The 27,216-nt window shown below is 41.0% G+C and overlaps 1 protein-coding gene across 2 annotated transcripts in view; it reads left to right on the top strand.

Moving 5' to 3' along the window:
• The window catches only part of NELL2 (neural EGFL like 2), a 264,640-nt gene extending 242,789 nt beyond the window's left edge, over window positions 1–21,851 (top strand). For both annotated transcript variants that reach the window (XM_050936133.1, XM_050936132.1), the window contains exons 17-20: window positions 1,929–2,122; window positions 3,407–3,583; window positions 18,037–18,261; window positions 21,099–21,851. In XM_050936133.1, the coding sequence (XP_050792090.1) occupies window positions 1,929–2,122; window positions 3,407–3,583; window positions 18,037–18,261; window positions 21,099–21,149 (647 nt within the window). In that variant the 3' untranslated portion in view covers window positions 21,150–21,851. The remainder of the gene's footprint in view (window positions 1–1,928; window positions 2,123–3,406; window positions 3,584–18,036; window positions 18,262–21,098) is intronic.
• The last annotated feature ends 5,365 nt before the right edge of the window (window positions 21,852–27,216 follow it).

The following is a 27,216-nucleotide window of genomic DNA, read 5'->3' as shown; positions in this document are numbered from 1 at the left end:
GTATCCTGTTGCTGACAGTTATCAGTACAAGATACTTCAAAGGGAGATAAAGGAATCTTGCTTTAAGCAGTGGGTGGAATAATCTATCTCCCACATTAATTGTCCTCCTAGCCCTAATAGTTAGACACTAGTCTACATACACTCTGAAGTATGAAATTTAATCTCTCTTCCAAATTCTGTTAGCATTAACTATTGCAACTCCAGATATTCTTGTTATCCGTATAAATGTTCAATCGCATATTGGATCTTGCTAAGTTTGTAGCCTCAACAACATCCTGTGGCAACCAGTTCCACTATTTATGTGTTCTCTGAAGAAGTATTTCCTTTTATCAGTTTTGAATTTGTCACCTTTCAATTTCATTGCACATCCCCTTAGTCTTGTGTCATGAGATTGGGAGAGTGGAACCCCCTGATCTAACTTCTCTAGGCCATTCATTATTTGATATACTTTTATCGTCTCCCCTTATTTGTCTCCTTTGTAAGATAAACAATTCTAGTCTTTTCAATCTCTCTTCATATGAGAGTTTTTCCAGGCCCCTAATCATTTTCGTCACCCTTGTCTGAACCCCCTTTAATTCTTCAGTATCCTTCTTGAGATGGGGTTACCACAATAGGTGAAGCCACACCATTGATTCAGATAATGGCCTTATATAACTTTCCATGTTATTCTCCATCTTATTTCTCACACATCCTAACATCTTGTTACTTTTTTGACAGTAGCTGCACATTGAGCTGGAGTTTTAATTGAGCTGTTTTGCTTTAAGAGTTGGGTTTAAGACTGATCTGGAGAAGGTTCCCTTTCCATCTTTGAAGCCAAAAGTAGTTGAGTATTGTATGAGGCTTTGAGATTGATTGTAAAAGATACACAAGTATACTGATCTTTTTTTATTGTCCTGCTGTCCAGTAAATAGTGCAAATATCACATTTTAGTGCAATCTGTAATTAAAAACATAGGGCCAGATTGTCATAAAGTTTTGATTTATGATTGAAGTCAATGGAGCTACCCAGTTTTGCACAGCCAAGGATGTGGCCTTTGATTTTTCAGATACATTCCAAAATTTATTTATATTGAGTAGTGCTATTTACCATATGCTCTTTCAGAATCCTAAGCTGAGAGAAATCGGTGGGATTTTCCCTCTAGCTATAGGAGGAGACAGACAGCTCGAAAAGCTAAATAAAATCATTGAAGTGCAAGGCAGTGTATGCCGTTAGTTTGTCTTTGCGAAAGATGTGTGTGTATGCATTAATGAAATGTCTCTAAAGTACTCTGAAATCTTTGAAATGTAATATTGTGTCAAAGTTGTTCAGCTCAATCCCCATTGAGTTCATTTTGTTCTTATATTAGACACAAAGATCATGGATGCCTCTGTAACGCGAATAACTAATACGCTCTGTTGGTACCTTAGATAAATCATGTGATCCCTTATTACTGAATGAAACTACAGGTCAGACTTCACCTTTCATGTTAACTTTTCAGTAGATGACTCAAAAGCACTAGGCAGAGCTAGCAAAGGAGTTTGGAAGCAAATTCAATTGTCTGTTGCTTTGCTTGTTATGTACCCTTTTACTTCTCATGGATGCAGGTTTCCATAGACTAATGGTCTTTCTGGGACTTAGTATTATCTCTGTTCTTGTGCCTCTTGTTTAGAAGTTGTGGTTGCCTTATTCTTGCTAAATAGCTCAACAACTTTCACTTAGAAAATGATATAGAAAATTTCAAATGATAACATTTTTTTCTTTTAAAACAGAGAAGGGGGTTTTCAAAGACATTGTGTGAACTTGTGAGTTATTTCTCCCTATTCTGGTGGAGTGCAAATTAATTTTCAGCTGAAGGCTTTAATGGCTGAGAATCATTTATACTGGCTGTAGCAAGGCCATTTTTGTTAATTGAATGTGGTCTAAAAGCATTACACGGCATGTTTTCACAGACATTGATGAATGTGGGACTGGAAGGCACAGCTGTGCCAATGACACTGTTTGCTTTAACTTGGATGGTGGGTATGACTGTCGATGTCCTCATGGAAAAAACTGCACAGGAGACTGTATCCATGATGACAAAATCAAACACAATGGGCAGATTTGGGTGCTGGAGAACGACCGGTGCTCTGTCTGCTCATGCCAGGTTAGTATAAAGTTCACTGTTTTTTAATCACTGGTGAGGGAAAAAGGGAGACATTGCTAAATTGGAAGAAAACACTATGATTCCAGTAAAATTACCCTGTTACTGCTTTTCTTGGGCCCCCTCCACCATGGAGGTGATGTCACAGGAAAGGTGATTTCCACAGGACCATTTGGGATCAGTGTGCTTCCCTCTGGCCTGCTTCTTCCCAACACCGAGCACCCTATCCCAGTCCTACACAGTCCCAGCCATTTCCCCCTGGATGGATAATAGTTCATGGGCGGCTTTTCTGTGCGACCCTGCAAAAAGGAAGACAGAATCATCAGGCACACCCACCTCCCTTAGCCATGTGGGAGAGATGAAATTTGTGCACGGAAGATTTCCTGTGTGCATTGATCTTTGAGATGTAGTTGGACCCGGGAATTAGATTGGCTAGAATTGATGAAATGTGAAGGAAAAAAGCTGTCTTCCCTCACCCTCCCTGTCTCTCATATACCCGAATGTAATACTGGCCATCATCCTCAAATCTTAATGTGAAGCTGTTCTTTCCCCTAAACTCATGCTTAGTGCTAAAAATGTTGAAGCAAAACCTGGGCCAAATTCGCTGCTGGCAAAAACTGGGACACCTCCCTAAAAGCTAAGGTTTCACCAGCATTTAAGCTGAACCCTGGCTACATTTAGTCTTTCTAATATGAACACTTTACAATAGGTGTAGGAGAGATGGATTCATCTGGAAGTTTCTATCAACACTTACTAACATGCATACAAAAATTAGCATAATCTTAGTAAAATCTGTTAATCTGAGGCCTGGGCTACACTAGCAGGGGGCTTTCTGAACTAAGATAGGCAACTTCAGCTATGCTGTTTGCGTAGCTGAAGTCGAAGTATCTTAGTTTGACTTACCTGGCTGTCCTCATGGCAGCAAGTTGACTGCTGTGGCTCCCCTGTCGACTCCGCTTACTCCTCTTGCCAAGGTGGAGTATGGACATCTATTCGGGGATTGATTTATTGCATCTAGATGAGAGGCGATAAATCGTTCCCCAATACATCAAACACTACCTGCTGATCTGGCGGGTAGTATAGATATACCCTCACTGTCTCAGGAAAACCTATATATGTCATCACCTCAGGAGAGGGCTGATTGAAGAATTGCTGTTACGAAGGAAATTAAGGACATGCAAATTAACATGTGACTTAGAATTAAACCAACATGCCTAATTTTGTATAGTGACCAGAGTTATGCAAATTTCTGTTATCACTATGTGCTGATTTGTCTTGGAACAACAGAGTGGATATGTGATGTGTCGGCGGATGGTCTGTGACTGTGAGAACCCTACTGTGGACCTGTTTTGTTGCCCTGAATGTGACTCAAGGCTCAGCAGTCAATGTCTACATCAAAGTGGGGAGCTCTCATACAACAGTGGAGATTCCTGGGTGCAGAACTGTCAGCAGTGTCGATGCTTGGTAAGTCTTCCTACAACAGCAGAGTCTATAGTAAGGCTAGGTTTACACTACCACTTACTTCAGCATAACTTACATCGCTATGGGGTGTCAATAAACCTCTCACCTGAGTGACATAAGTTACACCAACCTAAGCACCAGTGTGGACAACACTATGTCAGTGGGCTTCTCCCATCTCTCTAACTACCATCTCTCATGGAGGTGGATTTATTATGCCAATGGGAAGGTGTCTTCACCAGAGGGGCTACAGCACTTGTAGCGCTTAAAGTGTAGAGTAGTGCCAAAAAAAATGAACTGCAAGCATTTTGACAACATCTAAATGGGATTTCACTTTGAATGTATTTTGAATGAATCCTTTTCTGTTTCCTTTTTGCTAACATTTATGTAATCAAAGTTTGGTTTGCACAAATGTTGCAAACAGCAAATTTCAGGCCTATGGCCAAGATTCATATAATCGCAAAATGAAATTTGTGTAAGTATGTGTCATAACCTTAGTCCCAGATTTGGACCTTAGCGTCCAAAATATGGGGGTTAGCATGAAATCCTCCAAGCTTAGTTACCTGCTTGGACCTGGTACCTGCTGCCACCACCCAAAAAATTAGAGTGTTTTGGGGCACTCTGGTCCCCCTGAAAAACCTTCCCTGGGGACCCCAAGACCCAAATCCCTTGAGTCTCACAACAAAGGGAAATAATCCTTTTTCCCTTCCCCCCTCCAGGTGCTCCTGGAGAGATACACAGACACAAGCTCTGTGAATCCAAACAGAGTGAATCTCCCTCTCTGTTCCCAATCCTGGAAACAAAAAGTACTTTCCTATTCCCCCAGAGGGAATGCAAAATCAGGCTAGCAATCCAACACACAGATCTCCCCGATTCCTTCCTCCCACCAATTCCCTGGTGAGTACAGACTCAATTTCCCTGAAGTAAAGAAAAACTTCAACAGGTCTTAAAAGAAAGCTTTATATAAAAAGAAAGAAAATTACATACAAATGTTCTCTCTGTATTAAGATGATACAGCACAGGGTCAATTGCTTAAAAGAATATTGAATAAACAGCCTTATTCAAAAAGAATACAAATCAAAGCACTCCAGCACTTATATTCATGCAAATACCAAAGAAAAGAAACCATATAACTTACTATCTGATCTCTTTGTCCTTACACTTAGAAACAGAAGATTAGAAAGTAGAACTACTTCTCCAAAGCTCAGAGAAAGCAGGCAGGTGACAAAAGACTCAGACACACAATTCCCTCCACCCAAAGTTGAAAAAATCCGGTTTCCTGATTGGTCCTCTGGTCAGGTGCTTCAGGTGAAAGAGACATTAACCCTTAGCTATCTGTTTATGACATGCCCCCCAAATTGCAGACAGTGGGGAAGCTCACTGGCGGCGATTTCCTTCTAGAACTTGAAAATAAACAGATTAATACAACACATGCACCTTTACATATACTACTAAGTATATAACTAACAGACTTCTACATTTTAAGAAAACTTTTTAACTACTGAATTCTGGGAAACTCTCACGGGAGAGTGCATCAGCTACTTTGTTAGAAGCTCCTGTGATGTGCTGAATTTCAAAATCAAAATCTTGGAGAGCTAAACTCCAACGAAGAAGTTTCTTGTTGTTCCCCTTGGCAGTGTGAAGCCACTTTAGTGCAGCATGGTCAGTTTGTAGTTGGAACCGCCGTCCCCAAACATATGGGCGTAGCTTTTCCAGGGCGTACACAATGGCATAGCATTCCTTTTCACTGACTGACCAGTGACTTTCCCTCTCAGACAGTTTCTTGCTGAGAAACACGACAGGATGGAAGTTGTGATCTGTTGCTTCCTGCATGAGCACTGCTCCTATACCACGCTCAGATACATCTGTGGTTACTAGGAATGGCTTGTCAAAATCCGGGGCCCTGAGCACAGGGTCAGACATGAGCGTTGCCTTAAGTTGGGTAAAGGCCTTTTGACACTCATCAGTCCACTTAACTGCATTTGGCTGGGTCTTTTTGGTCAGGTCGGTCAGTGGGGCAGCGATTTGGCTGTAGTGGGGTACAAATCGCCTGTAGTATCCGGCCAAGCCTAAGAAGGATTGGACCTGCTTCTCGGACCGTGGGACAGGCCACTTTTGGATAGCATCCACCTTGGCCTGTAGGGGGTTTATGGTTCCTCGACCCACCTGGTGCCCCAGGTAAGTCACTCTGTTTTGGCCTATTTGACACTTTTTGGCCTTAACAGTTAGTCCGGCCTGCCTGATGCGCTCAAAGACCTTTTCCAGGTGTAGTAGGTGTTCGGGCCAGGAGTCTGAAAAAATGGCCACATCATCGAGGTAGGCAACTGCAAATTCTCCCAGTCCAGCTAGTAGACCATCTACCAGCCTCTGGAAGGTGGCGGGTGCATTTCGAAGGCCGAAAGGAAGGACATTGAATTCATACACCCCCGCATGGGTGACGAATGCTGACCTCTCCTTGGCAGGTTCATCTAGCGGTACTTGCCAGTACCCCTTGGTTAAGTCTATTGTAGAGATGAACTGGGCACGTCCCAACTTTTCCAATAGCTCATCGGTACGTGGCATTGGATAGTTGTCCGGACGAGTTACAGCATTTAGCTTACGGTAGTCCACGCAAAAGCGTATTTCCCCATCTGGTTTGGGTACCAGAACCACTGGAGATGCCCATGCACTGGTAGATGGGCGGATTATACCCATCTGTAGCATGTTCTGGATCTCCCGTTCTATAGCAGCTTGGGCATGAGGAGACACTCGGTAGGGTGGGGTTCTGATTGGGTGAGCATTACCTGTATCAATGGAGTGGTATGCCCGTTCAGTCCGTCCTGGGGTGGCTGAGAACAATGGGGCGAAGCTAGTGCACAGCTCCTTGATTTGTTGCCGCTGCAGACGTTCCAGGGTGGTTGAGAGGTTCACCTCTTCCACGCCACCGTCTTTTTTCCCGTCGTAGTAGACACCGTCAGGCCACTCAGCATCCTCTCCCTGGACTGTAAACTGACAAACCTGTAAGTCTCTGGAATAGAAAGGCTTGAGAGAATTAACATGGTACACTTTAGGCTTTAGTGAGGAATTGGGAAATGCTATGAGGTAGTTTACAGCTCCCAGGCGCTCTTGGACCGTGAATGGCCCTTCCCATGATGCTTCCATTTTATGGGCCTGTTGCGCCTTCAAGACCATAACCTGGTCTCCTACCTTGAAGGAACGTTCTCTGGCATGTCTGTCATACCAGGCCTTTTGCTCTTCTTGAGCATCTTTTAGGTTCTCTCTAGCAAGGGCTAAAGAGTGTCGGAGGGTGCTTTGTAGGTTGCTTACAAAGTCCAGAATGTTAGTTCCTGGAGAAGGCGTAAACCCCTCCCATTGCTGCTTCACCAACTGTAATGGCCCCTTAACCTCGTGACCATACACAAGTTCAAACGGTGAAAACCCTAAACTGGGATGTGGTACAGCCCTGTAGGCAAACAGCAACTGCTGCAACACTAGGTCCCAATTATTGGAGAATTCGTTGATGAATTTTCGTATCATGGCCCCCAAAGTTCCATTGAACCTTTCCACCAGGCCATTGGTTTGATGGTGGTACGGGGTGGCAACCAAGTGATTCACCCCATGAGTTTCCCACAGTTTTTCCATGGTCCCTGCCAGGAAATTAGACCCTGAATCTGTAAGGATGTCGCAGGGCCAACCTACCCTGGCAAAGATGTCTGTTAAGGCCAGGCAGACAGTGTTAGCCCTGGTGTTGCCTAGAGCTACTGCTTCTGGCCATCGGGTAGCAAAGTCCACTAAAGTCAGTACGTACTGCTTTCCTCTGGGCGTCTTTTTTGGGAAAGGGCCCAGAATATCCACAGCTACTCGCTGAAATGGGACCTCAATTATGGGGAGTGGCTGGAGAGGGGCCTTGACCTGGTTTTGAGGCTTTCCCACTCTTTGGCATACCTCACAAGACCGGACATACTTGGCAACATCCTTGCCCATCCCCTCCCAGTGGAAGGACTTCCCCAACCGGTCCTTGGTTCTGTTCACCCCAGCATGGCCACTGGGATGATCATGGGCTAAGCTTAAGAGCTTCCCCCGGTACTTAGTTGGAACCACCAACTGTTTTTGCGGCTGCCATTCTTCCCGGTGTCCACCAGAAAGAATTTCCTTGTATAAAAGTCCTTGGTCTATAACAAACCGGGATCGATTAGAAGAGCTGAGAGGCGGTGGGGTGCTCCGTGCCGCCGCCCAAGCTTTCTGAAGGCTGTCATCTGCTTCCTGCTCAGTCTGGAACTGTTCCCTTGAGGCTGGGGTCACCAGTTCTTCCTCAGACTGTGGACTTGGGCTTGGTCCCTCTGGAAGCGATGTAGGTGATGGGGTTGTTTCCGTTGCTGGTGTACCGCTCTCCGCTGGTGCACCTGAGGGTATTTCAGGCTCTGGCTGAGCCTTTTGGGTATGGCTGTCTTTTGCTTCTGCCAGTTTTGGCTCGCTGGCGCCCTCTGGCGTTGAGTTTGAAGATGGGGTTGCACTTGCTGGTGCTGGTTGCTGTTCCAGTTCCGGGCCTGGGACTGGAGATGCTGTGGCTGTTTCAGTGGTAGGCATGGAATCCGGGTCCACTACCTCTGTCTGGGTCTCTGGTAACACAGACGGGGCCTCTGTGGACGGCTCAGGAACAGGAATGGGTCTGGAAGCTTGCCTGGTTTGGCTACGTGTAACCATTCCCACTCTCTTGGCCCGCCTCACCTGGTTGGCCAAGTCTTCCCCCAGTAGCATGGGGATAGGATAATTGTCATAGACTGCAAAAGTCCACATTCCTGACCAGCCTTTGTACTGGACAGGCAGTTGAGCTGTAGGCAAGTCTACAGCTTGTGACATGAAGGGGTAAATTGTAACTTTGGCCTTTGGGTTGATGAATTTGGGGTCAACGAAGGATTGGTGGATAGCTGACACTTGTGCCCCCGTGTCTCTCCACGCAGTAACCTTCTTTCCGCCCACTCTCAAATTTTCCCTTCGCTCCAAGGGTATTTGAGAGGCATCCGGGCCTGGGGATCTTTGGTGTGATGGTGGTGTAATGAATTGCACTCGCATGGTGTTTTTTGGACAGTTGGCCTTGATATGTCCCAGTTCATTACACTTAAAGCATCTTCCATCTGATGGGTCACTGGGCCGAGGTGAGTTACTGGAGACTGGTGAGGTTGAAGGGTAGGGTATCTGTGGCTTTACTTGGGTGGTATGTGGGGTCTTTGGCTGTCCTCGGTTGTAGGGTTTATGGTCTGTGTGCCCCCTGGGGTAATCGTTCCCCTTGACAGTAGCTTTCTTGCTTTCTGCCAGTTCCATCCATTTGGCTCCAATCTCCCCCGCCTCAGCGATATCTTTGGGATTTCCATCTTGTATGTACCGTGTGATGTCTTCAGGAACACCATCCAAGAACTGCTCCATTTGTATGAGCAGGTTCAGTTCTTCCAAGGTTTGAATGTTGTTTCCTGTTAGCCAGGCCTCATAGTTTTTTGCAATGTAGTAGGCGTGTTTGGGAAATGACACCTCGGGTTTCCACTTTTGGGTTCTGAAGCGCCGACGGGCATGATCTGGGGTTATCCCCATTCGGTATCTGGCCTTGGTTTGAAAAAGTTTATAGTCATTCATTTGCAGCTTAGGCATTTCAGCTGCCACCTCTGCTAAAGGTCCACTGAGCTGTGACCTCAATTCTACCATGTACTGGTCTTCGGGGATGTTGTACCCAAGACAGGCTCTTTCAAAATTTTCCAAGAAGGCCTCGGTGTCATCACCTGCCTTGTAGGTGGGAAATTTCCTGTGCTGTGGAGCAATAATGGGCGCCGGGTTGTTAGGGTTGGCTGGCACATGCAGCCCAGCTTTTGCCAACTCCAGTTCATGTTTTCTCTGTTTTTCCTTCTCTTCATTCTCTTTTTGTTGTTTTTCCATTTCTTTTTGGTGCTTTTCCATTTCTCGGCGGTGGGCCACCTCTTCTTCTTCTAGTTTTCTTTTGTGTGCTGCCTCTTGGGCTGCCTGTTCTCTTTGGAAGGCTGCCAGTTTGATGCTTTCTTCCTTTTCTTTCATCTCCATCTCTTTTTGTTTTATTTCCAGTTCCTGTTTGTGTTTTTCCATCTCTCGCCTGTGTTCAGCTTCTTTGATTTGTTCTTCGGCCTCAATTTTTGCCTTAGAAGTCATGGTTCCTGTTTTCTTGTGTTGGGGTGCCCTCCGGTGTTTATCTTCTGAACTGCAGGTTCTCTTGCCTCCTGGAGTCTGCCTAGCAACCGTGCTTTTTTCCCTTTCTCTCTCTAGCTAATGTTCAATGAAGGGAAACCAGAAAAACCACTTTATTTGCATGCCTATAAGTGCTGGTACTTGCCTCCTAATGGGAGGGCTATTGCATGACAAAAGACCCTCAACAGTCTCTTAATGGCTTCTCGCTTAACATGCAAGCCACAAACTGCCAGAGAGAGCAGAAAAAAAAAATTCTCTCTGGTTCCCTTTTAAAACCAACTGTTTCTCTCTGCTAAAAAGCCCTTAGCAGAGAAAAGAAAAATATAATATTTCTACTGGCTTCTGGATTCTGTCTATCTCCCACCACTGCTACACCATGTCATAACCTTAGTCCCAGATTTGGACCTTAGCGTCCAAAATATGGGGGTTAGCATGAAATCCTCCAAGCTTAGTTACCTGCTTGGACCTGGTACCTGCTGCCACCACCCAAAAAATTAGAGTGTTTTGGGGCACTCTGGTCCCCCTGAAAAACCTTCCCTGGGGACCCCAAGACCCAAATCCCTTGAGTCTCACAACAAAGGGAAATAATCCTTTTTCCCTTCCCCCCTCCAGGTGCTCCTGGAGAGATACACAGACACAAGCTCTGTGAATCCAAACAGAGTGAATCTCCCTCTCTGTTCCCAATCCTGGAAACAAAAAGTACTTTCCTATTCCCCCAGAGGGAATGCAAAATCAGGCTAGCAATCCAACACACAGATCTCCCCGATTCCTTCCTCCCACCAATTCCCTGGTGAGTACAGACTCAATTTCCCTGAAGTAAAGAAAAACTTCAACAGGTCTTAAAAGAAAGCTTTATATAAAAAGAAAGAAAATTACATACAAATGTTCTCTCTGTATTAAGATGATACAGCACAGGGTCAATTGCTTAAAAGAATATTGAATAAACAGCCTTATTCAAAAAGAATACAAATCAAAGCACTCCAGCACTTATATTCATGCAAATACCAAAGAAAAGAAACCATATAACTTACTATCTGATCTCTTTGTCCTTACACTTAGAAACAGAAGATTAGAAAGTAGAACTACTTCTCCAAAGCTCAGAGAAAGCAGGCAGGCGACAAAAGACTCAGACACACAATTCCCTCCACCCAAAGTTGAAAAAATCCGGTTTCCTGATTGGTCCTCTGGTCAGGTGCTTCAGGTGAAAGAGACATTAACCCTTAGCTATCTGTTTATGACAGTATGAAAATAAATTCTTTTGAGTGGAGAGTGGCCATCATCTAGTTAGACATAAGAAATGTCTTCTCTTAAAACTTGCATGGGGGCATTCTTTCAAACCAATGCAGTAAAGTGCAGCTTGGTGAGCAATTCTCAAGAAATAATATATTCAGGGAATTTAATCTTTTTTCACGTTTGTGAATTGGTCATGAACAAACTGAGTTTTTACCAACTTGTCTTCTATTTGAAATTGTTCCACAAATATTTTAACAAACAAATTGCAGGCTATGAACTGATCAGAAGTTGCTCATGATAGTCATTTAAAAATTCAATATTCAGAATTCGCTCTTCAGGATGTGATTGGTCATTTAAGCCATTGTTTAGCCTGCAATTTGTTTGTTAAAATATTTGTGGAACAATTTCAAATAGAAGACAAGTTGGTAAAAACTCAGTCTGTTCATGACAAATTCACAAACATGAAAAAAAGATTACATTCCCTGAATACATTATTTCTTGAGAATTGCTCACCAAGCTGCACTTTACTGCATTGATTTGAAAGAATGTCCCATGCAAGTTTTAAGAGGTAACACTTCTTATGTCTTTTAGACATAGTGCAGTGCAATTAGATCTCAAAATGTAGTTGCTAATGGGGAGACATCAATTGGTGGGGCCGTTTCTAATGGCATAGCTCAGGGGTCTGTTCTTGGTCCAATGCTATTCAGTATTTTTATCAGTGATTGAGAAGATTATATAAAATTGGCAGATGACACAAAGATTGATTGGGTAGTAAATAATGAGGAGGATATATATCTGTTATGGAGAGGTCTGAATCCCTGGGTTAGATGGACACAATTCAACAAAATGTATTTTAATACAGGGTAATACATCTGGTCACAACAAATGCAGGCTATAGCTACAGGATGGGAGATTCTGTCTCAGAAAGCAGTGACTCAGAAAAGAACTTAGGGGTCATCAAAGATAACCACCCCAACATGAGGCCTCAGTGCAGTGAGGTGGCAAAAAGGGCTAATTTTATCTTTGGATGAATAAAAGGGGAAATATTAAATAGAATCAGGAAAGGGATCTTGCCTTTGTGCATAGCATTTTTAAGACAGATGCTAGAATACTATTCCATTTTTGATGTCCGCACTTCAAGAAGGATGTAGAAATACTGGAGAGAGTTCAAATGAGAAGCTCAACTTAACTTATCAAGGAGAGCTTTGAGAGGCGGCTTGATCACTCTGTACAATACTTATATAGGGAAAAGGTATCAGAGTGCTTTTCAATTTTGTTGACAAAGACATAACAAGATTCAGTTGCTGGAAGTTGAAGCCAGACAAATTCAATCTTAAAATAATACTCAATTTCCTAGCATTGAGGGTAATTAAACATTGGAACATCTCACCAGGGGAGGTGGAGAACTCACCATCACTTGGAATCTTTAAAATAAGATTAAATATCTTTCTAAAAAAGCTTTAATCCAGCTTCTTGGAGAAATCCTACAACCTCTGTGTGCAGAAGATCAGGCTGAACGGTCACAGTGGTCTCTTCTCATCTTAGAATCTGTGAATCTATGAATCTCATTGTTCATTCCCTTCCTTCATGGGGCACAGAGAGAACAAGAAGGTGTACATTGCCCTCTACTTGCTCATACCACTTTCAGTTCTGCATGAAGACAAAGATTGTAAATCTCATGCTTCAGGGCTTCAAGCAGTCACCTTTAAGGGTCAGAGAAGAATATTTTTCCCCAATAAACTGTTGGCCAGATGTATTCTGGATTTTTTTTTTGGCTACTTCTGAAACATCAGGGGTTGGCCACAGCTGGAGATGGGTCATCTAATAGGGTGGACCTGTGCTCTGAGGTAGTATAGAGGTGCCTGGCTGATATTTCTTGTTCACATGCTTAGGGTGAAACTGAGTGCCACTTTTGGGGTCAGCACGGGTTTTTCCTCAGGTCAGATTGGCAAGGATTTGGTGGATTTTTCTCCTTCTTCTGCAGCATGGAAGATGGCTTATCTTCAAGGATCATCTGAGCATATTGTAGCTAATCAATTCCCTGCTGTTGCAGGGTTTTCAGGCATTTATGCCATCTTGATCTGTCTTGTTCTCTGTCTGTGGCACACAAAGTTTAGTCTCCTGATAGCTGACATAAACGTAGTCTAACTGAAATCATTGGTCTCAATATAGGAGTAACTTTGCTGTCACAAACAATCCCGAGATGAAAACGAATGGTGTTTTACCTTGGTTTCATCCACAGAAGTAAATCCTGGTCCATCCAGTGGCTTTCTCTGTAAGTCATGAATAATAATAGGAGGGAACAAATTCCAAATGGACAAACTTTTGTAGGTTTCAAGTCCACTCTTGCTAAAATGCAATAAAATAGGTCCCTGTGTGATTCATTAAATGCCTAAAAAATAAAAGCCTATAGTTTTTAGCTTCCATACAATTACCAAATGAATGTTTTAGGTGATATCTCTTTTGTTTACTCTTTGTACTTTCATTCAATCCAAGAAAATCAATTGAAATGCCAAGTTCAGTCACTGATTCCCAGCATCATGTGATTCTGAAGAACAAGGGAACTTTCTAATATTTTCTCCAGGAGAAAAGTAAAATGAAAGCTATAGCAAATTCCTAGATGATCTTTCTCAGCTCCATGCTCTGGGGAACACTTAAAACACCACCGTTTAATGCATTATATGTGATTTTTGTAAACAAACTACTTTCCTAGGGCCCAGTGCTGGTTTCTCCACTTAAGTCCTAAATAGATCAGCCAAGCTCAAGGGACCTGCACAGGTATTGGATCAGGGATGGAATCCTGCTCCAAAACCAAAACTTAGTGATACAGGTAGGACAACCAAGCAACTCTGGCCTCTGTGAAGTCCATACTTTGATTGGCGGTGTTGGATAGCATACTGATCCCTTGGCCACAGTCCAGCCTGAAACACCTGTGGCCCCATTGAATGGCATGCCATTGAGTGCTAGTACTCTAGGCATCTTATGACTTCTATGCAAAATTACAAATAGAAAAATATCCCCAGAAGAATCTTCAGACCCTGAACAAATAAAAGTCCCTTCTTTGGGTTACTCCTGCCCTGTTTCAACCCAACCCCTGAGGGGAAGCTTAGGAAAATAGTCTTGGGAAGTCAACTAATCTGGTCCTTGGGTCAGACCAAAGGGACAATAAACTCCAGAGTTGAGGATCTTTCACTGAAAATTCTGTGATGTCAGCCTCTTCCATTTTATACTTGGAAGAGTTAGCGTTACTGCCTGAGCTGATTGTATCTGCTCAGTATCATATCAAAAGCAGATTTCTAGTGTAGCCAGTTGCTAAGCAGTTTAGGGCTTTATAGGGCAAAACTATCAGTTTGCACTGTAATTAGAAACAAATTGAAACCCCAGTAGACTACCAAGCACTTGTATAATGTAGTCTGTTGTGCCTTATGTCACTGTCAGAAGTGTGATTTACTAAGCAAGTAGCCACATTCTGGACCTGATGAAGTTTCCAAGTGATCGTTGGTTGAAACTCAATGTAGAGTGCTTTGGAGTGATCTAGTCTTGAGATGGCAAGAGACACCTCATTGTGATGAGGTCCACATGCAAGCACAGATGAAAAAGGATCATAAACAGCTGAAGATAACACACAGTTGTAAATATATAAGCATAAAATATAATATATAATGAGTATAAAATATAATTAACAAATGGCTAGCACACTTAATTGATAGAAATGATAAAATCTCTGCCATATCTTTAGTTCTTTCCCCAAACATGCAGCATCATCTTGGTTTTAGCCATGCCTCATTCAGCTAATGCTCATCCAAGCCCCACTGTTGGATAGACACTGGATAAGAAGCTCAACTGTACTATGGTCCAGTAAAATTGATATATAAGCTGTCGTCTACACGATGGAGGCATCAAAGCCTGTAGCACTTTGCTAACTCCCCAAATGAGCACTTCCCTAACATGTAAGAACATAAGAATAGCCATACTGGGTCACACCAAAGGTCCACGTAACCCAATATCCTCTCTTCTGACAGTGGCTGGTGCCAGATGCTTCAGACGGAGTGAACAGAACAGGGCAATTTATCAAGTGATCCATTCCCTGTTGTCCAGTCCCAATTGCTAGTAGTCAGAGGTTTAGGGACACCCTAAGTATGGGGTTGTGTCCCTCAGCATTTTGGCTAATAGCCATTTGTGGACCTATCCTCCACGAATTTATTTAATTCTTTTTGTTTAATCCAGTTATGCTTTTGGCCTTCAGAACATCCTCTGACAATGAGTTCCACAGCTTGACTGTGTGTTGTGTGAAGAAGTATTTCCTTATGTTTGTTTTAAACTTGCTGACAATAAATTTCATTAGGTGACCCCTGGTTCCTGTGGTATGTGAAGGGGAAATAAAATTTCCCATCACTTTCTCCACACCATTCATGATTTTATAAACCTCTATCATACCCCCCCTCAGTCATCTCTATTCCAAGATGAACGTTCCCAGTTTTTTTAGTCTCTCTTCAAATAAGCAAAGAGTCTTGTGGCACCTTATAGACTAACAGACGTATTGGAGCATGAGCTTTCGTGGGTGAATACCCACTTCGTCAGATGCACTTAGTGGAAATTTCCAGAGGCAGGTATATATATGCAAGCAAGAATCAGGCTGGAGATAATGAGGTTAGTTCAATCAGGGACGCTGAGGCCCTCTTCTAGCAGTTGAGATGTGAACACCAAGGGAGGAGAAACTGCTTTTGTAGTTGGCAAGCCATTCACAGTCTTTGTTTAATCCTGAGCTGATGGTGTCAAATTTGCAGATGAACTGAAGCTCAGCAGTTTCTCTTTGAAGTCTGGTCCTGAAGTTTTTTTGCTGCAGGATGGCTGCCTTTAAATCTGCTATTGTGTGTCCAGGAAGATTGAAGTGTTTTCCTACAGATTTTTGTATATTTTTGTATATCTCTTCAAATAGAAGCTGTTTACCCCTAATCCTAATCATTGTTGTTGTCCTCCTCTGTACTTTTGTGAATTTGACTGTATCTTCTTTGAGATGGGGCTGCCAGCCAGTGTTCAAGGGGTGGGTGTACCATGAATTTATTTGGTGGCATTATATTTTCTGTCTTATTATCTGTCCCTTTCATAATGGTTCCTAACATTCTGTTAGCTTTTTTGACAGCTGCTGCCCACTGAGTGCATGTTTTCAGAGAACTATCTATGATAAGACCAAGATCTCTTTCTTGAGTTGTAACAGCTAATGTAGACACCATGATTTGATATGTACAGCTGAGATTGTTTTCCAATGTGCATTCCTTTATACTTACCTGCACTGAATTTCATCTGCCATTTTCTTGCTTAGTCACACTGAATGGAATAGGTGATAGAACAGAACCCTGTAAAGCCTTGCATGAGAAGACCCTGAAGGCAAATGAACAATCATTTGGTACTACCCTGTGAAGTCCCTCAAAAGAAAAGAAGGGGGTGACTCTAGATCAAGCCTCAATATGCTGTTAGGATCCAGTATGGATCAACAGTACCTCATGGTCAATGATATCAAGGACAGCTTTGCATATTTGTGACCTGATTATCCTTGTACTTACCCTACCATAAATCAGGACTATTTCCTGTGTAATTGGTGGATTACATTGGTGGAGATCAGTGGCATGACATTGGTTGCATCTCTTGCACAGGAGACTCTGCATTGTGCTCCCAAATATGGTCCTGCTACTAAGGAAGCAGACATCTCTGTCCATATTTCAATACTCCACCCCCTTTCATGGCTTCTTGGCATTCCAGATCTCCTGTGCAGCCAAGATGCATTCATTTGGCTGCACATTGAGCTTGTACATCCACAGCATGTCTGAGTAGCATTTTCTCCCTAATACAGCAGGAATAAAATAAGATGTTTGAATGAAAAGGGAAGGGGGAGCCAGAAAGATGTCCATTTACTAGGGTGGATTAAAAACTGATCATTTAAAAAAATGATTTTTTTAACTTAAATCATTGTTTAAATTTAAATTAAATACAAGTTTATTAAAAATAAACCTATTTAAAGTTACTTTTGAAATAATGACAACCTATGTTAAGGCTCAGACCTATTATAACCTATTAAAATCATTTAAATTAAATTCAAGAAATAATATTAAGTAGTACTTGTTTGCAGCCAAGTTTTAAAGAAAGTCAAACTGCTGAACTGGTGAAAGTCCCTAGCTAGCCATCTGGAACTAGAGATTGTTGAAGTAAACCAGCTTTTGACAGCTATAGCCTCTTCTGCAGGTACACAGAGAATATTTTCTTCATTCCAGTTTATTCAACTAGTGCAGTTTAATGACCAGTTAATTCAAAGTTAAGAAACCAATTGGGAGTTGAAAAAGCAGGAAAACTCATTTTCCTCTTCCAATCTATGAATAAAAAGTTGGTGTGAGAGGATGAGATCTAGTAGTTCTGAAATCTTGAAGGACGTGGTGACCAGAAACAAGTATTTCAATTCACTAACTGCAGATAATACTTCCTTTTTTAAATAAATCAGTTAGTTTTAAACGCAATACATATTTTAATGAACTTTTTGATAAACTTTTTTTTTCTTATGTATCCAGCGCATTTAAGGTAGTTTTATTTCATAAATTAAAAAAATTCTGTTTTGGTTCATTTATAATTGAATTTGAATTTCCATCCAACTAGAGCTAGACAGAAATCACAAGTAAAAAATTAATCAACTAGTTAATAAGGAATGCAGCCTTATTTAAATCAAGTTTCCTGGTTGCTGATTTCAATTGATTACATTCAGTGATTTAAGTTGCTTTGATTTAAATCAGTCCACCCTTCCATTTACCACCAACGCTACCCCTCCAAAATGACACATTGATTTTTAAAGCACATACACTTTCTATGTAATTTCTGGTATTGTCAACAGGAAATGAGCATCAGAATTCTTTTCACTGTCTTTTAAATACAGCCACATGGGAGAATCAGCCAGAAGAAAGAAACAACACATTGAGTCATAGAAACATGTAATACATCAGAAACAACACAGAATACCTAACATGATCTCTCTTTGTTCTTTTTCTTTTAAATAGCAAGGTGAAGTTGACTGTTGGCCTTTGCCTTGTCCAGAGGTGGAATGTGAATTCAGTGTACTCCCCAAGAGTGAGTGTTGTCCACGCTGCGTCACTGATCCCTGCCAGGCAGACACCATTCGTAATGACATTACTAAGACATGTCTGGATGAAACTAATGTAATTCGCTTCACTGGATCTTCATGGATTAAACACGGCACAGAGTGCACCCTCTGCCAATGCAAGGTAAAGAGCATAAAAATCAAGCCAAGAGGCCTCCTTACCAGGCGGTTCTATAGCTTATAAAAATTAATACATGTAGTCTGGTCAGTGGGAAGTCAGTTTCTACATTTGCTGTTCAAAGGTCGCAATATGAAATGTTCAGCTTTAGCTGCAGACTCTCCTATCAGTGGTGCAGAGCTTTCAAGAACCAGATGATGGTTTAAATGTGCCAGCAAGACAGAAATCCCACAGCATCATAGCCCATATTGTATCTCACCTTGAGCAAGTGAACCAACGTATCCTTTCCACAGAAACATCTTGCTTTGACTGTGATGGCAGATCTTACTCCTGCCAGCCCGTTGCTATTTTGCAGATACTTATAGTGTCAAATAATTTCCAAAGGTCTGTAAGATCTACAGGAAATATAGTTTGTAGGGTGAACATCAAATTACCAGAAATGCTCCTTTAGGATTGTAATGATCAAATATTTTAAGTTTTCTAATGGCAAAAATGGAAATTCTGCTCTTCCTTGGTTTAAAAATGACAGCAGAATCCACATTATTTGGGCCTTTAATATTCCTCAGGGATAAGGCACACATTATCTTAAGAAGAAAAGTTAATGGTGAAAAGCTTCTGTGAATTCTGCTGCCTCTTCTAAAAGAAATTAAAAAATGGATGTTAGAATAAAGTGTTTCCATTTTATACACACACACACACACACCCCACACACACACACACGTGTGAGAGAAACTGTATTTTCTGTTGTGTATAACTGAAGACTGACCAGTAGCAGTTCCACAATAGAGGTGGCCAGCCAGGAGGAGGAGGAGAGAGAGAGAGCGAGCAGGATCCATTGGGATAGAGACCTGTAACCCTCCCAAATAATTTCAGATCTCATCCCATGTCCATCCCATCAGGCCAGAGTACCACCTAAGGCTCCACTTGGAAGAAGAAACAGGATCAGAATCCCATATTGTTGAGATGCCTGGGAGTGTAGAAGGAGCTTATTTGTATAAATTCCACTCGTTGTCAGTTGTGGAACATGTCCCATCTATTCTACCCTCTTGTGGTCCAAGACTGGTCTCTCTATTTTACAACCAGTTTATACAGAGCTATGGGCTACTGGTACCAATTGTTGCCTTGTAAACTCGGATCATGATTTGACCCTATTTGAGTAATATAGATACTATGCCAAGCTCCATGGACTCACAATGCCTCGTGTCAGAATCCATTCTAAGATCTACAGAGGAAACCAGTTCAGCTAGTATACGCCACATTATTCCAACTACCAGATGGACATTGGTGTAATCCTTTCCTTTTAGGATAGTCAGAAATAGAAATGCCAAATAGTCATTGTGCCTGTTTAAACTAGATTCACCATTTATCCTTACATTTTCCATGACAGAACATGGAGCAGTGGTCTCAAATTGCAGGGGGGAGGTCTAGGTTGGATATTAGGAAACACTATTTCACTAGGAGGGTGGTGAAGCACTGGAATGGGTTACCTAGGGAGGTAGTGAAATCTCCATCCTTAGCAGTTTTTAAGGCTGGCTTGACAAAGCCCTGTCTGGGATGATTTAGTTGATGTTGGTCCTGCTTTGAGCAGGGGTTGGACTAGATGACCTCCTGACGTTCCCTCCAATCATAAGCTTTTATGATTCTATAATTCTATGTTATGAATTTTCAAATATCACAAGGCATAACAGTATAATTAGAGCCACAGACTCTTAATAATTAACATGTACCATTTGTTCCTCAAAGAACAAAACCTGTTTTGTTTCTTTCCAACATTATGTTCTTTTTTGACATGTACTGTAAGTATTTTAGCTTTGTTTTCCATCCAAGCAGTCTAATCCAAGCAAGCAAGGCGAGTACCATAGCACAGCTTGTATAGTTTTGATTCTGTAGCAAAAAATATAAATACCATACTACTGTGTGTCTCTTTTGTACTGCTTCGTTTCACTGTTTTCTAGCAGTACATCACATGCCAGGTCAAAGCATTAGTATAAGCTTCTCTAACCAAGCTACTTCAAAATAGGTTTACACAAAATCCTTTAAGAATTCAGAAAGCTAAAGCTGACTTAGCCACAAAACCATTTCAAATCACAAGTAAAGAAGGTGAACTCTAGGATTGCTGGCATGGTTGTCTAGTCTCCTGCCACATACAGTCAAGAAACAGAATTAATGATTCTTACATCCCTGATCTTTAATCAGCCCTACATTTCAATTGACTAACTGTATTTACAGTATTTTAAAAATTATATGCACTATCTGCATTAAGAGTCATACTGAGGAGAAGAGGTGGAAATGCAACATATATCTTTTCTTCAATACTTTAATCACTTTTCTAGGCAACCTGTTCCATTCATTCCTAATGTTCGTAGAAATATGTCTATACTAAGATCTGGAGGGGAAACTTCAAAGATTAACCTTTGACAGTGTTACAGCCTGAAAGTATTAACTTGAGATATTCAATGCTAAATAAAACTCATGGTCCCCTGTGTCAAATCTAAATAAAAATTCTAATGCCTTGTCCTCTTTGCCATCTTTATTGCGCACACTGGGCCAAATCTTGATCCATGTGAAATAAATAGCATATTGCCAAATGACTTCAATTCTATGTCTTAGTTTTACGAAATGGATCACAAACTGATTAGTGAATGAAATCATTAGATTCCTTTTACATAGAGTATGGAACTGAAGTGAAGATAGAGAAAAAAATAAACAGTTTACACATTTATTTAGAAATGTTCTTCTACTGGGCAAGTATTTGCAGATGGTCATTCTGATTGTTAATTTGACTTTACAAAATACTAACTATTTAAATCTCTCTTCTTTTCCCCTTCCTCCCTCCTTCACAGAATGGTCATGTTTGTTGCTCAGTGGATCCACAGTGCCTTCAGGAACTGTGAAGCTAACAACCATGTCTCACAAGCAGTTTCTGGTTACAGAATTTTCCTTCACAAAAAGACCTTTAGACCAAAAATTGTATAAAGCCAAAACTGAAATCACATCAGTTTTGTCCATCTAAAGTGCAGAAATGTTCTGAATTGAGTGAGCTTTCAATTACCTGAGTCAGAATGAAATCTATGGAACTGAAGAAAAGCTCTGATGTGTAAACCTTTCTTTGAGGTCAGGCTTAACTTCTGGCTATTTATGTGTCTGGCATCATTATGCAGAATATTAGGTTAGTGGTAAAGTGACACCTTGTAACATTGTACTTAACGATGTCAAGATCGAGAGACAAATAGAAGGGATCATTGAGCCTACTGAAGCTTTGAAAGTCCAACACTTCAATAGGCACAGAGATTTTTATCTAATAATATTTGAATCTGCACAAATTTTGTTTGATTGCTCACTGCAGACTCTAGCAGAAATTTGAATAAAGGGAGGATGTCTTCAGGAACAAAGAATATAGCAGCTAAGATGTGTTATGTACAGTACATGCTCTGAAAAAAGATATAAGTTATTGTAAAAAAAAGTGATGCACCGGCATGGCTACTTAACGTTTTCTGATGGGGAAAGTCATCTATATTTCCTTGTTTTACTGCACTTATTATTTCTTGATTGAATTTGTTCAGTATAAGCTCGTTCTTGTGCAAAATTAAAATAAATATTTCTCTTACCTTATAATATTTCTGGCTTTGAGTCTCCTTCACTGATACAGTTGATATTTTTATATATTATAGGTGACTGTTTCTCCTTTGTGAGTAGGGTTGTATATAGATGTTTCTATCTGGCACAAAGTTGTGACATTATTTCATATTTGTGCTAGTCTTTAAGGGATTGATCTTGCAAATGCTTCTGCATGTGAGTGAGTTGACTCCTGTCACTAGTCCCATTGAGTTTGATAGGACTATTCATGTGCATATAGGTTTGAAGGATCAAATTCTAAATGTTGATAGGATACTGCCAAGCAGGTTCGATGCAACATTTGTCTACCTTTAACACTCTTCTAACTTGTGGGAAATTCTCTTCAGATTCGAAGCCCTATTTTTGTTGCTGTTAAACACCACAACTTTGGTGATTTCATAGGTACTGGAACTAGAAGTGCTGGCATTGCTGCCACACCCCTGGCTTGAAGTGGTTTCTATTATATACAGGGTTTACAGTTTGGTTCAGTGGGTCTCAGCATCCCCACTATACAAATTGTTCCAGCATCCTTGGATGATTTTGATATTTTTGTAATAAAAAATGTGTGATGATTCTCCCCATAAATCAAGTATCAGAGGGGTAGCCGTGTTAGTCTCGATCAGTAAAAGCAGCAAAGAGTCCCGTGGCACCTTATAGACTAACAGACGTATTGGAGCATGAGCTTTCGTGGGTGAATACTCACTTTGTCAGATGCATGCATCTGATGAAGTGGGTATTCACCCACGAAAGCTCAAGCTCCAATACGTCTGTTAGTCTATAAGGTGCCACGGGACTCTTTGCTGCTTTCTCCCAATAAATGTATCTTTGTTGATGCAAGGGCAGTCATCCAGCCATCAGAGGAAACTTTCTTTAATAAACCCTATTTTCGCTACTAATGTGTGAATAAACAAAAGAGGGAACATGACCAAAGCTATGTTGTGCTACATAAGTGGGCGGGGGGGGGGAGGGGGAAGAATACAAATAATACAAATAAAATAAAGATCTAAAAAATATTCAGGAAAAAAAGGTCCAGTGCAACATGCTACAGTGGACCATTAAAGCTATGAAGGTTTTCAAACTGAGTAAATCTTTTTCCTCTTCAAGACCTTGTCCATAAATAATAGCTACTCAAGGGATTTTCTGTTTTATCCACAGTTTCTGACAAGCTACAATCAATGTTCTTGAAGAAGTATGTTAGCTTCTTAAAAAGAGACTGTTTTATGCACTGTTTTCCTGTCTGCTTATAATTGTCAAGGGGTCATGTTTTGCTCTCAGATACACAGGCACATCTCCTGATGATTTCAATGGCAGTTTTGTGCCTGTATCCGAGGGCAGATTTGACAGATGGTGTTACTGTTTGGGGATTATGCTGTGAGTTCATTATAAAGTGTGTGTTAGAAATACACAATGCTCTGACCATTTGTTTTTTTGTTGTGCAGGGTAAAAAAAGAGTTAACATATTGCTTGAGGGCAAAATCCTCTAGCTCAAGTAAAGATTGCAAAAAGCCCTGAATGAACACTGTGACACTAGCACATAGAAGGGGCAGGAGATGCATAGCCCAGCTTCATGCACACTTTATGTTGGACTCAGAGATAGGAGATTTAAGAGTCATGCAGGGGAAGTGGGTGGGTGGGGGGAGTCTGTCCAGTTGGTCCACAAGTACATGAATCCATTAGCTTAACACCCTTTGTGAGGCTTAAGTATCTGGCTTGGAGCATTACTTCCTCCCTGGAGCTGTAATAGCAGCCACCAAAGAGGCTAGATGGGTTTTCTATGCCTTCTCTGTGGGCTGGGATTTTGTTCCCCCTAACCTCCAATGTACTTTCTCTGCACATAGTCTGGCTTGGGTTATGCACAGAGATCAGGTTTGGCCCTAAGACAAAGGTAAGATCATAAGGAAAAATTCTCTTCACTTTTTTTTTTCACTTCTTCGAGGCACAGTAACATTTACACTTCATCCCAACTTGTATTTCAGAACTAAGAATGTGAATGATGGAAAACAAGTCTCTCCATTCATTGCAAACCCGCCCCTGGAATGGTGTGTCTTATGTTTTGTCTTGGGTGGTTGTTGTTTTTTTTAAACCATCTCATTGAACAACCTGCACTTCGCCAACATCTAGGTCAAATATAGCCAAGACATACCATAATAGTTTTTTGTCAAAATGAACCATGTTATCAAATCCTTAGACAGCCAGACAATACTATATGTATTTGAGGAGCAGAAGTTATTCAGTTGAACAAAGCTGAATGAATAAAAAATGAGAATGGGTTGAGTGAGCATTTTCTAATCTATCAATGTTCCAGGTTGTTAATTAGCTGAGAGTTCTTGTAAAGGTCATTAAATTCCACAAAGACATCTCAATAATACCCCAGCTAAATTGACCCATCAATTAGTAGTTCATGTTTCTAATTTTCCCCCAAACAGAAAATTTAAATACCTCTGAAAATTGTCTCCAAGAATTCCAGACCTAAAGAATGTCAGGTAATATCAAACATTTATTTTCCTTAACAAATAATTCATTTGAAGTACTTCTTAGCCATCGCACAGGAACAGTCAGAGTGAAGCTGATCTGTTGTGTTCTTCTACTGACCTTTCATTATTGGTGCACTTTTTCAGCATTAGAATTCAATAACTCCCATAAAAGAATTGTCACCTGTTTGCAAAGTAATTGCCCAAAGTTAATAGACCTGCAGATACAAAGGCAGAAAGGTCTTCAGTTACACTGGATTCAATTCTGTGGTGAAACAAATTGGCAACGAATAGCTGCATTGTAAACTGTTGAAAACTAAACTCTTTAACTGGAAATTTCTGGTATCTATAAATTCACCCTGGCAATAACAGGGAGAAAGAAAGATTTCTCTTCACTCAGTGCTGGTGTCAATCACTTCTATGTGAGACAAACTGAGCTTCAAAGTGAAATGTTTATCTTCATTCCAGAGGTTAGATTCATAGAAGTTGAACTGTGCATCCCAAATATATGTATAGTATCAAAGCTCTAAAGCAACATGGTATCTATGTGTATAGCTTTGGTGTGTGTATGTGTGTTGTGACGGACCCAGACCAGTGGGGTACAGGAATCTGGTAGAGGGCAAATATACTGGTCACTGGATGAGTGGTTTTCTGTTCCCTGAGTGACCACAGCAGGGGCTGCACTAGAATAATCAGGAGCCTGCTAGAACCAATTAAGACAGGCAGGATAATTAAGACACCTGGAGCCAATTAAGAAACTGCTAGAATCAATTAGGACAGGCTAGCTAATCAGGGCACCTGAGTTTAAAAAGGACCTCATTTCAGTTTATGGTGTGCATGTGAGGAGTTGGGAGCAAGAGGAGCTGAAAGTGAGAAGACATATTCCTGGAAGACTGAGGTGCAAGCATTATCAGGCACCAGGAGAAAGGTCCTTGTGGTAAGGCTAAAGAAGGTGTTGGGAGGATGCCATGGGGAAGTAGCCCAGGGAGTTGTAGTTGTCGTGCAGCTGTACCAGGCAGCACTCTAGACAGTTGTAGTCCACAGGGCCCCAGGTTGGAACGCAGAGTAGAGGATGGGCCCAGGTCCCCCCCAAACCTCCCAACTCCTGATCAGACACAGAAAGAATTGACCTGGACTGTGGTTTCTACAAGAGGGGAAGGTCTCTGGATGTTTCCCGACTCACATGGTGAATCTATGGGGCAAGCAAATCTGCTAATAAGTGCAGGACCCACCAAGGTAGAGGAGGAACTTTGTCACAGTGTGTGTGTGTGTGTGTGTGTGTGTGATAAAGTGGGTGAGGTAATATCTTCTATTGGACCAACTTCTGTTGGTGAGAGAGAAGTTTTCATACTCAGTTCACAAATTTCAACTTAATGGAAAGAGTTGAAACTGCCTAAACGATAGAAAGAGGTTCTCTGTGTTATTAGGAAAAGTAGCCTAGTATAACACTGGACAGAGAATAGTGCATATTTTATGGTGCAGTAAATGTTCCTGTTTTCTCCAAAAATCTCCATCTCATACACTCATAGACTTTAAGTCTTGTCTCAGAAGTAGAGCCTTTGAATTAAGGTTGAACTCAATATTTACAGGAAGAAACTCTGACAGTAATAGGGATAAATATTAGTTTATAATAGAAATGTGTCATAGAATTGCTTGTCTCGCAAGCCTGAGTGGTCAGCTTCCCATTGCTCCTAATCACTCTTGTGTGGGGTGCACAATGAATTTACGACCAGAGGTGATGCACAATGCCCACGGAAGTTAGTGGGAGTCTTTCCATTAATTTCAATGGGCTTTGCATCAGACTTGTAGTGGGTTAGATTCTGATCTCAGTTAACCAGTGTAAATCTAGAATAACCACTCTAAAAATCTAAATATATGATTGGAATATGATCCATTCAATGCAGAGTAACCTGGAAAAAAGTTGCCAAGAAACTTGTACTTTATAGATTAGGATTTTTTTTACACAGCCCAAGGAAATTAGATGCACAATTTCCATTGCATCTGTAGAATCTGGGCACCTAACTCACTTTGGTGCTTTTGAAAATCCCAGATATAGATACTCCTTCACTTTTTTAAATATAAATGCCAACATACTAAAACTCTACAGATCAGTGTTTATTAGTATTTTCTTATTCCCAGCATTTACACCTTCTGTAAAATGTTAACTAAGAAAAAATTGTCTAGTATAAATAAAAAATGTGCACTCTATGTTCTACCAACTTTAGTGAATCATTTAAATAACATAAAACATTAATTACTGCAAACCATAATAGTTTACTGATCACATTGTATTCCATCCATAAAACAGCCAAATATAATTACTATGCTTTTCTTAAAAGTCTTTTTTCTCAGTAATATCATTTTACCATTTAAATTGTGCTTTAAATATAATTCCTAGGATGCATCAGAGGTATTGCTTGGAATCACTAATATAAACAATTCTGTGGGTCCTATTTAAACTGCAAAACTGAGTCATATTTGAACTGCAAGCCAAAGCCAAAACAAACTGATCTGCATCATTGCTTCTAGAATATTATCCTAAATAAAGAAGCAGATCACTCATACAAATTCTGTATCAAGTGAAATTTATAAAATGAAAACAACCAAACCATTCCGTTGCTAACTGTTCAGGCTTACATTCCCTTTTTAATTATGACAGATTTAAGATGTGGGGGGGGGGGTGGGAAAAGAAAATTAGTGTGCAGTGGATTTTTCTTTTTGCATGTGCCACTTTAACAAATTTCTTACAGGTGCCACAGCCAATGGCATACTGATGGAATGATGCTCTTCAATGTTTGTTGGCTATGACCATTTGCTATTTCTTTTCCTAGTCTGTTTTTCTGGTAATATGTCAGAATAGTTTAGGATCATAGTA

This window comes from Gopherus flavomarginatus, chromosome 1 (genome assembly GCF_025201925.1).
Source record: "Gopherus flavomarginatus isolate rGopFla2 chromosome 1, rGopFla2.mat.asm, whole genome shotgun sequence".
Taxonomy (NCBI): domain Eukaryota; kingdom Metazoa; phylum Chordata; order Testudines; family Testudinidae; genus Gopherus; species Gopherus flavomarginatus.
This window is presented reverse-complemented; position numbering and strand designations above follow the sequence as displayed.